The following is a 12,077-nucleotide window of genomic DNA, read 5'->3' as shown; positions in this document are numbered from 1 at the left end:
AGAGGAGGAAGGATAGTGAAAAATAATAATAGGTAGTCATATTTAGGCTAATACATTTATTGCCACCGTTTTCTTGCAAAAATCGTTATATATACAAAATATCGTACAAAAAACGCATATAAAATGTAGACATTGTACTACACACACACGCATACATTACAACGCTGTAGGACTTACACGTAAAATAAAATAATACAAAACGACGCAGCAGTACGAAATAAAATAAGATGAAGAGGACCATGAGAAATCACCGTATAGTGCCGTTCTACCCGTAAGTTGCCAGGAAAACATGAACGTTCCGAATCGTCCTAGAACAGTGTCCGTGCTGGGAGCGGGTCGACACAGGATGGAAGCAGCGAGCCGCTGCGGCACTGCGAGGGGCTCGCTGGCGCGGGGGCGAACCCGGGGGCGGGGGCGGGCGCGGGGGCGGTTAGTAGTGGCCGGAGGGGCCGCCGCTCGTGTGGCCGGGGGGGCCGTAGCTGCTGGACGGCTTGCCGCCTCCGATGCCGCCTCCGATGCCGCCTCCGATGCCACCGCCGATACCGCCGCCGATGCCGCCGCCGCCGATTCCGCCTCCGATGCCGGTGACTCCACCTCCAGTGGCGCCGATGTCGGACACTCCGCCTCCGATGCCTCCGATGCCTCCGCCGATGCCGCCGATTCCGCCTCCGACTCCGCCGCCGATTCCACCGCCGATTCCGCCTCCGATGCCTCCACCGATGCCGCCGCCGATGCCGCCGCCGATGCCTCCGGCTTCCTTCTGGGTCTTGTAGCGGATGAAGTATACCTCGGGCTTGGACGGCTGGGTGGGTGCGGGCGTCGGGATGGTGATTTCGGGAGCTTCCTCGGGCTTCTTGACCAGCACGTAGATGAGGGTCTTCTGCTCGTCCTGGCCGGGCAGGGCGGGGATGACGGGGGCGGTGGGGGTGGGAGGGGTGGGGGCCTTGATGAAGATGATCTTGTAGTGCTTCTGTGGGGGCGCAGCGGGCAGGATGGGCCTCTGGGGACGCACCTCTTCGGGCTCTGGGGGTGGCACGTGCACGTAGATGTGCTTCTGGATGAGGGCACCGCCTCCAGCGCCGCCGCCGAAGCCGCCTCCGGCGCCGCCGCCGAAGCCGCCGCCGGCTCCGCCACCGAAGCCGCCGCCGACGCCGCCTCCGAAGCCACCGCCGCCGCCTCCGATGGCGCCGCCGCCGAAGCCGCCTCCCAGGCCGCCGTCGCCGAAGCCGCCGCCTCCGATGCCACCGCCCCCGATGCCACCGCCTCCGATGCCGCCGCCTCCGATTCCGCCGATGGAGCCGCCGCCTATCGCTCCGCCACCGAAGCCGCCGCCGCCGAAGCCGCCTCCGTGGCCACCGCCGAAGCCGCCGCCGCCTCCGGGAGCTCCGTACGACGACGAGGGCGGACTCGGGTAGGAGTAGCCGGCTTCCGGCCTAGCGTGCGCCAGCACGCCCAGCGAGGCGACGAGCTGGCGAAACACAAGGACCGCATTAGGACGCTGCGTTAGAGGGCATTCACTGTGCTCTCTACATGTACCACGTCCTGGACCACGCCTAATAGACGGAAAGCTGCCTCTTGTATGGAAAAGGCTGTTAGGCGAAGTCGTCAAGACAGTTATGCCGCCACATTGAGACTATCAGATGAAGCAGGAGATCTTAGTACATATACAGAGGAACTCGCCCAACATGCAAATGGAATAGCTCAGAAAATCTCTATTATTACTGAAATCTACCCTCCTGTATGCACTGTACACTTTCTGGCTCTGTATGTAAGTACACGTAGATTGTACAACTGGTTCCTCAGTATGAAAAAGTGGCTGATACTCTCATCTCAGTTCAAATGGCTCTGAGCACTATGGGACTCAACTGCTGAGGTCATTAGTCCCCTAGAACTTAGAACTAGTTAAACCTAACTAACCTAAGGACATCACAAACATCCATGCCCGAGGCAGGATTCGAACCTGCGACCGTAGCGGTCTTGCGGTTCCAGACTGCAGCGCCTTTAACCGCACGGCCACTTCGGCCGGCACTCTCATCTCAGTATAGAGTTCAGTTGCGTCTGCCTAGAATAGCATAGTACTTTCTGCAAAATCTGAGAAAGCCATTATGAAACATTGGGGAAGAACCCGACTGAATTAGACAAAGAGTTAGCGGTAATCTTAGACAGCATTTAGAATGATTCTTTCTGTGTGATATACGGCTATGTCATTACTCCGCAATACCTCTTCTTCCAGGACTGCTATTCCAACAGAGTAAAGTTTGCAAAGCATGAGGGAGTTACTGGCACATTTAAGCTGTGTGGATGGGTCGTGACTGTGTGGCTACCTGCGAAAGTGTTCTGGGTTCGAATCCCTGCCCAGGACACAGTTTTAATCTGCTAGCAAGATTCTAGACCATGTCGCTACAGATCGGTATGAACGAAAACTTGGACAGTTGAAACCATTAGAAGAGAGTACTGCTCGAGTGTCATCTTGTGAAGACCAGTGGCAGAAGCAATTCGCAAACTCGCCACTTGGATTGTAGCTGCCTAGCATCAACCGTGAAGTTCAGAAAATTTAGATGCGAAACGTAAGAAAGGAGTAGTTGTTCTCGCAAATCCCACTGGATAATTTTAGAGAACCACTATTCAAGGCACACTGCACACCATCTCTACTGTTTCCATCGCAAAAGTCCCGTAACGCTATTGGGAGTGAACCAAGATAGATCAGGTCGCACAAGGAGGTATGTATTTTTAACACAGTACTTCCTTGCTGCAAACCTCCACCCTGCGAGAACGGTGGGCATTCGAATAGCAGTGAATGAAGTAATACAAACTGTTCATGATGCACAATAGTTTGATGCAGGCATGGGCCTTAGCACTAAAGGCAGCTAACATTACTTATTTCAGATTCCATCAAGTGAGAGCTGGGAGTGGCAGCCACGTTTGGCTCGTAAACGCTCTATCCGTGCTCTAACTGCCAAATCTCGCTCAGCGGTTTGGGAGAAGACTTCAATTTATAGTCTTGCCACTTTCCCTCTGAGGTTGGCAATGGCATTATGCCAATAACGGTGGGCAGTTCGGAAACATCGGGAAGTACTAAGTAATATATAGCTCAGAAAGATGCCTGAGATTCTTGCGAACGAAGAGGAAACAACATTCTCGTTACCAAAGAATATCACTGTTGATGGCTTACTTAAAGTTTCTGCCATATGTAACAGTTACTGAAGTCGCGATGATACTCTGTATCAGACGTAATAACTTCTCAAGAGCAAACCATTTGCTTTGCGAAGGTGAAAGACACTGCTCAGAATACTTGAAACGTGCCAAACAGTGATTCCTTTGAGACATTTTTAATTAATAGGAATCAAAGTGTCTGTCAAATGCAGTGGTCTTCCTGAGGTTTTCTGAAATGTGAACCGAAACTTTTCAGCCGCATTTGGATACGTAGGCAATTGGCGCATTCCATATAACTGCCTTTTATACAGTCTTATTTTTGTAAATATAGCTATAGAATTGGACGCGATAGTGAATGACATTCTGAAATATGTTAGACAGTTTACTGGTATGAAGCAAGAAAAATCCTTTGAAGGCATGTTTAGATTTCATTGGCAGGGAGTAAAATCACGATAGAGGTATGAGAAGATACATGTAGCGAGATACACGATATCGGTCAGTACCGTGAGTAAGGAAACTACGCTAAGCTGAATTTGCAGTATCAAATTCGAAGAAAGAACAGATGCTGTGACTCTTGTCCCCTTCTGACTAGTTAGTCCTCTCCCACCCCAAAGACATACCTGTCCTCAAAGTAGCAATGGACAAGGCTTGGTGAGCTACTAATATTCGAACAGTTAAGTATGTTACACTTTTGTAGAACTGGGCCAGAGCAAGAAATTAGTCAAGAACATCACCACAGAATTCGTGGAAGATGAACGCCTGGTAAATAAATTGCCGCTTTTGCGAAATAAGAGCTGAACAAAACTTGAGAAGCAATTTGAAATATTGATCTGGAGTTCGACTAGTAATAGCCTGTTTCGCTACTGCGAGTCGAAATCAAGATTTGCAGGCAAATCATTTGTCCAGATGCATTTTCGCGGATTGCTAACCATCGCATATGTCCCGTGAAATATTGGGAAATACGTGGAAGAGCACTGACGACTGTCACCCATGCTCTATCCGCGAATGATGTGGAGAGAAAACGACTGTGCTCAGTGGGACCCTGTAGCGCCCGCCAGGCACTAGGATTAGTGTCTTGCGGAGCTCAGAGGTGAGCAGTGAGCCGTGGCCACTTACCACTAAGAGTTTCATCGCTGCGACTGCTGTGTGTTTGCAGGGAGGCTGCAGATGCGACTGATGCTGACGGACCGGCGCGGCGCGCTTTTATAGCGGCAGATCCTCCCCCCCACCATCGCCACCCCTGCGCGGTCAGAGATGCGCCGCCGCCCCCCGCCTTCGACGCGCCTCTTACCCAAGCGGCGCTTCACACGCGCGGCCCGGGGGAAAAGTGAAGTCTCCGGGAGAACCGGTAGGCCGACGCCAAGCCCGCTTTCGTCGGCCCCCGGTCCGCAGGCTAAGTCCGGCTGAGGCGCTCGGGAGCCGGCGGCTTCTCTGTTGGGTTGCCCCGGGGCACACTTCTGGGACCAATATTGCTCGTAGCCCTTACGTATCTGCAGAAAAATCGCACTACATTCCATTATTTCCGATAATTTTACGTCAAAATCTGGCCTGTACTTCGGCAACCGACGAACAGTGTGTGGCTGAGGGTGTGAAGTACACCAGCATCAGCTTTCAACGTTGCATGTTTCTTTTTAAAAGAATGCTTTATTTATTGGTTAAAAACAGTCTTGGTTGCAATTTTAGTTTTTTATTTTTCAACGACGCGTTTCGTCTTATTTATGCATCTTCAGATTATCTTTTCTAGATGGACGCGAGAGGCACCAAGATCTGCATAACGCGTTCCCGTTCACAGGAGCGAGTAACAGAGTAAGATGGGGGCTCAGGTAGTAAGCATAACGCTTACTTTACGTTAATGTACCTCCATACAAAGTCAAATATATCTATTTGTACCATAGCTGCCATTACGGTAGGTTGAGGTAACCCGATTTGTTGCCACCAAGGAATTCCCCATGGTGCAATTCTGGGGCCAATATTACTCATCATCCGTCTGTATCACGAAAAATCAGATCACATGCTGCTATTTACATAAGTAAGTTTGCTTTTAAGCCAGCATTTCTAAAAAAAAAAAAAAAATTACATGTATGGCAGAGGCTGTACACCATTCCAAATTTGCCTTTGCAGGTTACATTCGTCAGAAAAATAAGTTTATTGATTTATATTCTGGAGGTATCATCACTCCCAGCTAGAAATGCCCCATGCCATAGTTCTAGGGCCGTTATTATTGGTGCACCTATCACATATTGGATAAAAAACTAAAAAAAACACTGTTAAATTTTTGGTATATGATTAGTCTAAAAATAAGGAATAAAGCAGATTAGAGAAAATTTTGAAATACCTTTGAATGAATGGAATTTAATCGCATTAAGTCGGGTGATACTGAGGGAATTAGATTAGGAAATGAGACACTTAAATTAGTAAAGGAGTTTTGCTATCTGAGGAGAAAAATAACTGATGATGGTCGAAGTAGAGAGGATATAAAATGTAGACTGGCAATGGCAAGGAAAGTGTTTCTGAAGAAGAGAAACTTGTTAACATCGAGTATAGATTTAAGTGTCAGGAAGTCGTTTCTGAAAGTATTTGTATGGAGTGTAGCCATGTACGGAAGTGAGCATGGCGATAAATAGTTTGGACAACACGAGAATAGGAGCTTTCGTAATGTGGTGCTACAGAAGAATTCAGAAGATTAGATGGGTAGATCACATAAATAATGAGGAGGTATTGAATAGAATAGTGGAGAAGAGGAGTTTGTGGCACAACTTGACAAGAAGAAGGGACCAGTTGGTAGGACATGTTCTGAGGCATCATGGGATCACAAATTTAGCATTGGAGGGCAGCGTGGAGGGTAAAAATCGTAGAGGGAGACCAAGAGATGAATACACTAAGCAGATTCAGAAGGATGTAGGTTGCAGTAAGTACTGGGGGATGAAGAAGCTTGCACCGGATAGAGTAGCATGGAGAGCTGCATCAAACCGGTCTCAGGACTGAAGACCTCAACAACAATTGAATAACACTTGAAATCATGTACAGCAGCTGAGATACTCATACGTTACAGACGTAAAGAGAGCACTGACGGAAATTCCACCAGATGATTATCGTCTAGTACTCTTTAAAACTCTAAGATTCTAAGCTAAACATCAAATTTTTTATACTCAATCAGCACCTCAGTAGGTATACATGATCTAGACTATCATTCAAAGGCTCGTCAGATAATTCTGTAATCTATTTTATTTCGTACTTTTAGACAAATCATTTCACAAAACATCGACCCTTCTTTTCAATTTTTTTTTTATTTTCAAGTTTTTTTTGAGAAATCATTAAATAGAATATATTTAAATATTCATCTGTACTTTATTATTATTAAGGGTATGTAGACGCAGACAATGCACAGATATTTCAACTAAGCAGGCGACGAAATCTTTTTTTTTTCCAAAAGAGTCTCATGTCACTCATTTCGATGCCCCCATTAGTCTGTCTTGCAGCTTACGTTTGGCACTGAAATTTTGGACAATAATTTCTCTAAAAATCAATAATTACGTTTTTATTAATCACCCTTATTCTTAATTATCTTGATTAAGTTTCTATGTTTTTTATGCAAATTTAATATCTCATTTTTCTCTGGTTTTGTTTATGACAACTCGGTCAAAAATCAATTGTGTAATGTAATTTATACATGGAACTACTCCGACAACTCTTAGTCGCAGACTCTGTTGCAGACGCTGCTTAATGCATCAGTATAAATAATGCCTTGGTGTATGCCATTCACAGTAGGTGGAAGAAGAACGACTATCTGTTGGTATACATCTTTGTAAGCCTGAATACGTCAAAGATGAAGCGAAACGATCACATGGGTTCAGTTGTAAGCAAAGCAGGGAGAAGGCGACAACTTGTTGGTAGGATACTAGGAAATTTTGTAATTTGTTTAGAAAGGAGACTTCATACGAAGCCTTTGTACAGCCCGTAGTTTAATTCAGTTATCAGGTCCGTGTAACATAGGACTTCGAGAATATACGAGTACAAAGTAAGGTTACGCAAATATTCAGTGACCTGTTTAACTGGTGAGGAAATGTGACAAAAATGTCGAAGAAATTAATTGGTAGACATTCGTAGGAAGACGCCCTACAATTCACAACAAACTGCTTAGGACTCTTGCTAGACCGTCTTGTAGTGCAGCCTCCGCGGTATCTGTTCCGTGGAGATCGCGCAGATAATAACAGTGTCGGACGCCCCACAGACATGGGGCAAGTCTTTCCACTGAACGCCACTTCATGACTTACGAGCCCTGAGCACCTAGACAATGACCCGGAGTAATAATAAACGGGCTCGACTGTCCTAACTTCGGTGATCTGGCGGGGATCGGTGTTTACAAATCGGGAAGGCCGTTGGCATCACGCAGATAAAATCAGGCAAATAACGGCTCACATAGAGGCGCAAAGACACTCATTTGCCCTACACTCCATCCGTATACAGATCGTGAAGAGCCCCTAAAGTAAATAACACAATAACAAGTACCCTCTGCCAGTTCCCCCCCATGAACCATGGACCTTGCCGTTGGTGGGGAGGCTTGCGTGCCTCAGCGATACAGATGGCCGTACCGTAGGTGCAACCACAACGGAGGGGTATCTGTTGAGAGGCCAGACAAACATGTGGTTCCTGAAGAGGGGCAGCAGCCTTTTCAGTAGTTGCAGGGGTAACAGTCTGGATGATTGACTGATCTGGCCTTGTAACATTAACTAAAACGGCCTTGCTGTGCTGGTACTGCGAACGGTTGAAAGCAAGGGGAAACTACAGCCGTAATTTTTCACGAGGACATGCAGCTTTACTGTATGATTAAATGATGATGGCGTCCTCTTGGGTAAAATATTCCGGAGGTAAAATAGTCCCCCATTCGGATCTCCGGGCGGGGACTACTCAAGAGGACGTCGTTATCAGGAGAAAGAAAACTGGCGTTCTACGGATCGGAGCGTGGAATGTCAGATCCCTTAATCGGGCAAGTACATTAGAATATTTAAAAAGGGAAATGGATAGGTTAAAGTTAGATATAGTGGGAATTAGTGAAGTTCGGTGGCAGGAGGAACAAGACTTTTGGTCAGGTGATTACAGGGTTATAAATACAAAATCAAATAGGGGTAATGCAGGAGTAGTTTCAATAATGAATAAAACAATAGGAGTGCGGGTTAGCTACTACAAACAGCATAGTGAACGCATTATTGTGGCCAAGATAGACACAAAGCCCATGCCTACTACAGTAGTACAAGTTTATATGCCAACTAGCTCTGCAGATGACGAAGAAATTGATGAAATGTATGACGAGATAAAAGAAATTATTCAGGTTGTGAAGGGAGACGAAAATTTAATAGTCATGGGTGACTGGAATTCGTCAGTAGGAAAAGGGACAGAAGGAAACATAGTAGGTGAATATGGGTTGGGGGGAAGAAATGAGAGAGGAAGCCGCCTTGTAGAATTTTGCACAGAGCATAATTTAATCATAGCTAACACTTGGTTCCCCCCCCCCCCCCCCCCCCATGAACCATGGACCTTGCCGTTGGTGGGGAGGCTTGCGTGCCTCAGCGATACAGATGGCCGTACCGCAGGTGCAACCACAACGGAGGGGTATCTGTTGAGAGGCCAGACAAACATGTGGTTCCTGAAGAGGGGCAGCAGCCTTTTCAGTAGTTGCAGGGGCAACAGTCTGGATGATTGACTGGTCTGGCCTTGTAACATTAACCAAAACGGCCTTGCTGTGTTGGTACTGCGAACGGCTGAAAGCAAGGGGAAACTACAGCCGTAATTTTTCACGAGGACATGCAGCTTTACTGTATGATTAAATGATGATGGCGTCCTCTTGGGTAAAATATTCCGGAGGTAAAATAGTCCCCCATTCGGATCTCCGGGCGGGGACTACTCAAGAGGACGTCGTTATCAGGAGAAAGAAAACTGGAATTCTACGGATCGGAGCGTGGAATGTCAGATCCCTTAATCGGGCAGGTAGGTTAGAAAATTTAAAAAGGGAAATGGATAGGTTAAAGTTAGATATAGTGGGAATTAGTGAAGTTCGGTGGCAGGAGGAACAAGACTTTTGGTCAGGTGATTACAGGGTTATAAATACAAAATCAAATAGGGGTAATGCAGGAGTAGGTTTAATAATGAATAAAAAAATAGGAGTGCGGGTTAGCTACTACAAACAGCATAGTGAACGCATTATTGTGGCCAAGATAGACACAAAGCCCATGCTTACTACAGTAGTACAAGTTTATATGCCAACTAGCTCTGCAGATGATGAAGAAATTGATGAAATGTATGACGAGATAAAAGAAATTATTCAGGTAGTGAAGGGAGACGAAAATTTAATAGTCATGGGTGAGTGGAATTCGTCAGTAGGAAAAGGGATAGAAGGAAACATAGTAGGTAAATATGGATTGGGGGGAAGAAATGAAAGAGGAAGCCGCCTTGTAGAATTTTGCACAGAGCATAACTTAATCATAGCTAACACTTGGTTCAAGAATCATAAAAGAAGGTTGTATACCTGGAAGAATCCTGGAGATACTAATAGGTATCAGATAGATTATATAATGGTAAGACAGAGATTTAGGAACCAGGTTTTAAATTGTAAGACATTTCCAGGGGCAGATGTGGATTCTGACCACAATCTATTGGTTATGAACTGCAGATTAAAACTGAAGAAACTGCAAAAAGGTGGGAATTTAAGGAGATGGGACCTGGATAAACTGAAAGAACCAGAGGTTGTAGAGAGTTTCAGGGAGAGCATAAGGGAACAATTGACAGGAATGGGGGAAAGAAATACAGTAGAAGAAGAATGGGTAGCTCTGAGGGATGAAGTAGTGAAGGCAGCAGAGGATCAAGTAGGTAAAAAGACGAGGGCTAATAGAAATCCTTGGGTAACAGAAGAAATATTGAATTTAATTGATGAAAGGAGAAAATATAAAAATGCAGTAAATGAAGCAGGCCAAAGGGAATACAAACGTCTCAAAAATGAGATCGACAGAAAGTGCAGATACTGCCTACAGGAAAATTAAAGAGACCTTTGGAGAGAAGAGATCCACTTGTATGAATAGCTCAGATGGCAACCCAGTTCTAAGCAAAGAAGGGAAGGCAGAAAGGTGGAAGGAGTATATAGAGGGTTTATACAAGGGCGATGTACTTGAGGACAGTATTGTGGAAGTGGAAGAGGATGTAGATGAAGATGAAATGGGAGATAAGATACTGCGTGAAGAGTTTGACAGAGCACTGAAAGACCTGAGTCGAAACAAGGCCCCGGGAGTAGACAACATTCCATTAGAACTACTGATGGTATTGGGAGAGCAGTCATGACAAAACTCTACCATCTGGTGAGCAAGATGCACGAGACAGGCGAAATACCCTCAGACTTCAAGAAGAATATAATAATTCCAATCCCAAAGAGAGCAGGAGTTGACCGATGTGAAAATTACTGAACTATCCGTTTAATAAGTCACAGCTGCAAAAAAACTATGGCGAATTCTTTACAGACGAATGGAAAAACTGGTAGAAGCCGACCTCGGAGAAGGTCAGTTTCGATTCCGTAGAAATGTTGGAACACGTGATGCAATACTAATCTTACCATTTATCTTAGAAGCTAGATTAAGAAAAGGCAAACCTACGTTTCTAGCATTTGTAGACATAGAGAAAGCTTTTGACAATGTTGACTGGAATACTCTTTTTCAAATTTTAAAGGTGGCAGGGGTAAAATACAGGGAGCGAAAGGCTATTTACAATTTGTACAGAAACCAGATGGCAGTTATAAGAGTCGAGGGACATGAAAGGGAAGCAGTGGTTGGGAAGGGAGTGAGACAGGGTTGTACCCTCTCCCTGATGTTATTCAATCTGTATATTGAGCAAGCAGTAAAGGAAACAAAAGAAAAATTCGGAGTAGGTATTAAAATTCATGGAGAAGAAGTAAAAACTTTGAGGTTCGCCGATGACATTGTGATTCTGTCAGAGACAGCAGAGGACTTGGAAGAGCAGTTGAACGGAATGGACAGTGTCTTGAAAGGAGGATATAAGATGAACATCAACAAAAGCAAAACGAGGATAATGGAATGTAGTCGAATTAAGTCGGGTGATGCTGAGGGGATTAAATTAGGAAATGAGACACTTAAAGTACTAAAGGAGTTTTGCTATTTAGGGAGTAAAATAACTGATGATGGTCGAAGTAGAGAGGATATAAAATGTAGACTGGCAATGGCAAGGAAATCGTTTCTGAAGAAGAGAAATTTGTTAACATCGAGTATAGATTTAAGTGTCAGGAAGTCGTTTCTGAAAGTATTTGTATGGAGTGTAGCCATGTATGGAAGTGAAACATGGACGATAAATAGTTTGGACAAGAAGAGAATAGAAGCTTTCGAAATGTGGTGTTACAGAAGAATGCTAAAGATAAGGTGGGTAGATCACGTAACTAATGAGGAGGTATTGAATAGGATTGGGGAGAAGAGAAGTTTGTGGCATAACTTGACTAGAAGAAGGGATCGGTTGGTAGGACATGTTTTGAGGCATCAAGGGATCAAAAATTTAGCATTGGAGGGCAGCGTGGAGGGTAAAAATCGTAGAGGGAGACCAAGAGATCAATACACTAAGCAGATTCAGAAGGATGTAGGTTGCAGTAGGTACTGGGAGATGAAGAAGCTTGCACAGGATAGAGTAGCATGGAGAGCTGCATCAAACCAGTCTCAGGACTGAAGACTACAACAACAACAACAACACTTGGTTCAAGAATCATAAAAGAAGATTGTATACCTGGAGGAATCCTGGAGATACTAAAAGGTATCAGATAGATTATATAATGGTAAGACAGAGATTTACTAACCAGGTTTTAAATTGTAAGACATTTCTAGGGGCAGATGTGGATTCTGACCACAATCTGTTGGTTATGAACTGCAGATTGAAACTGA

At 45.3% G+C, this 12,077-nt stretch overlaps 1 protein-coding gene across 1 annotated transcript; it reads right to left on the bottom strand.

Annotated features, from left to right (window-relative positions):
* Positions 1–328: 328 nt before the first annotated feature.
* On the bottom strand, positions 329–4,314 carry LOC126234854 (uncharacterized). Its single transcript, XM_049943598.1, has 2 exons — positions 4,270–4,314; positions 329–1,468 (listed from the first exon to the last, which is right to left on the bottom strand). The coding sequence occupies exons 1-2, from the start codon at positions 4,282–4,284 to the stop codon at positions 431–433; spliced, it is 1,053 nt and encodes a 350-aa protein (XP_049799555.1). The 5' UTR covers positions 4,285–4,314; the 3' UTR covers positions 329–430.
* Positions 4,315–12,077: the final 7,763 nt, after the last annotated feature.

Source organism: Schistocerca nitens, chromosome 1 (genome assembly GCF_023898315.1).
Source record: "Schistocerca nitens isolate TAMUIC-IGC-003100 chromosome 1, iqSchNite1.1, whole genome shotgun sequence".
NCBI lineage: Eukaryota > Metazoa > Arthropoda > Insecta > Orthoptera > Acrididae > Schistocerca > Schistocerca nitens.
This window is presented reverse-complemented; position numbering and strand designations above follow the sequence as displayed.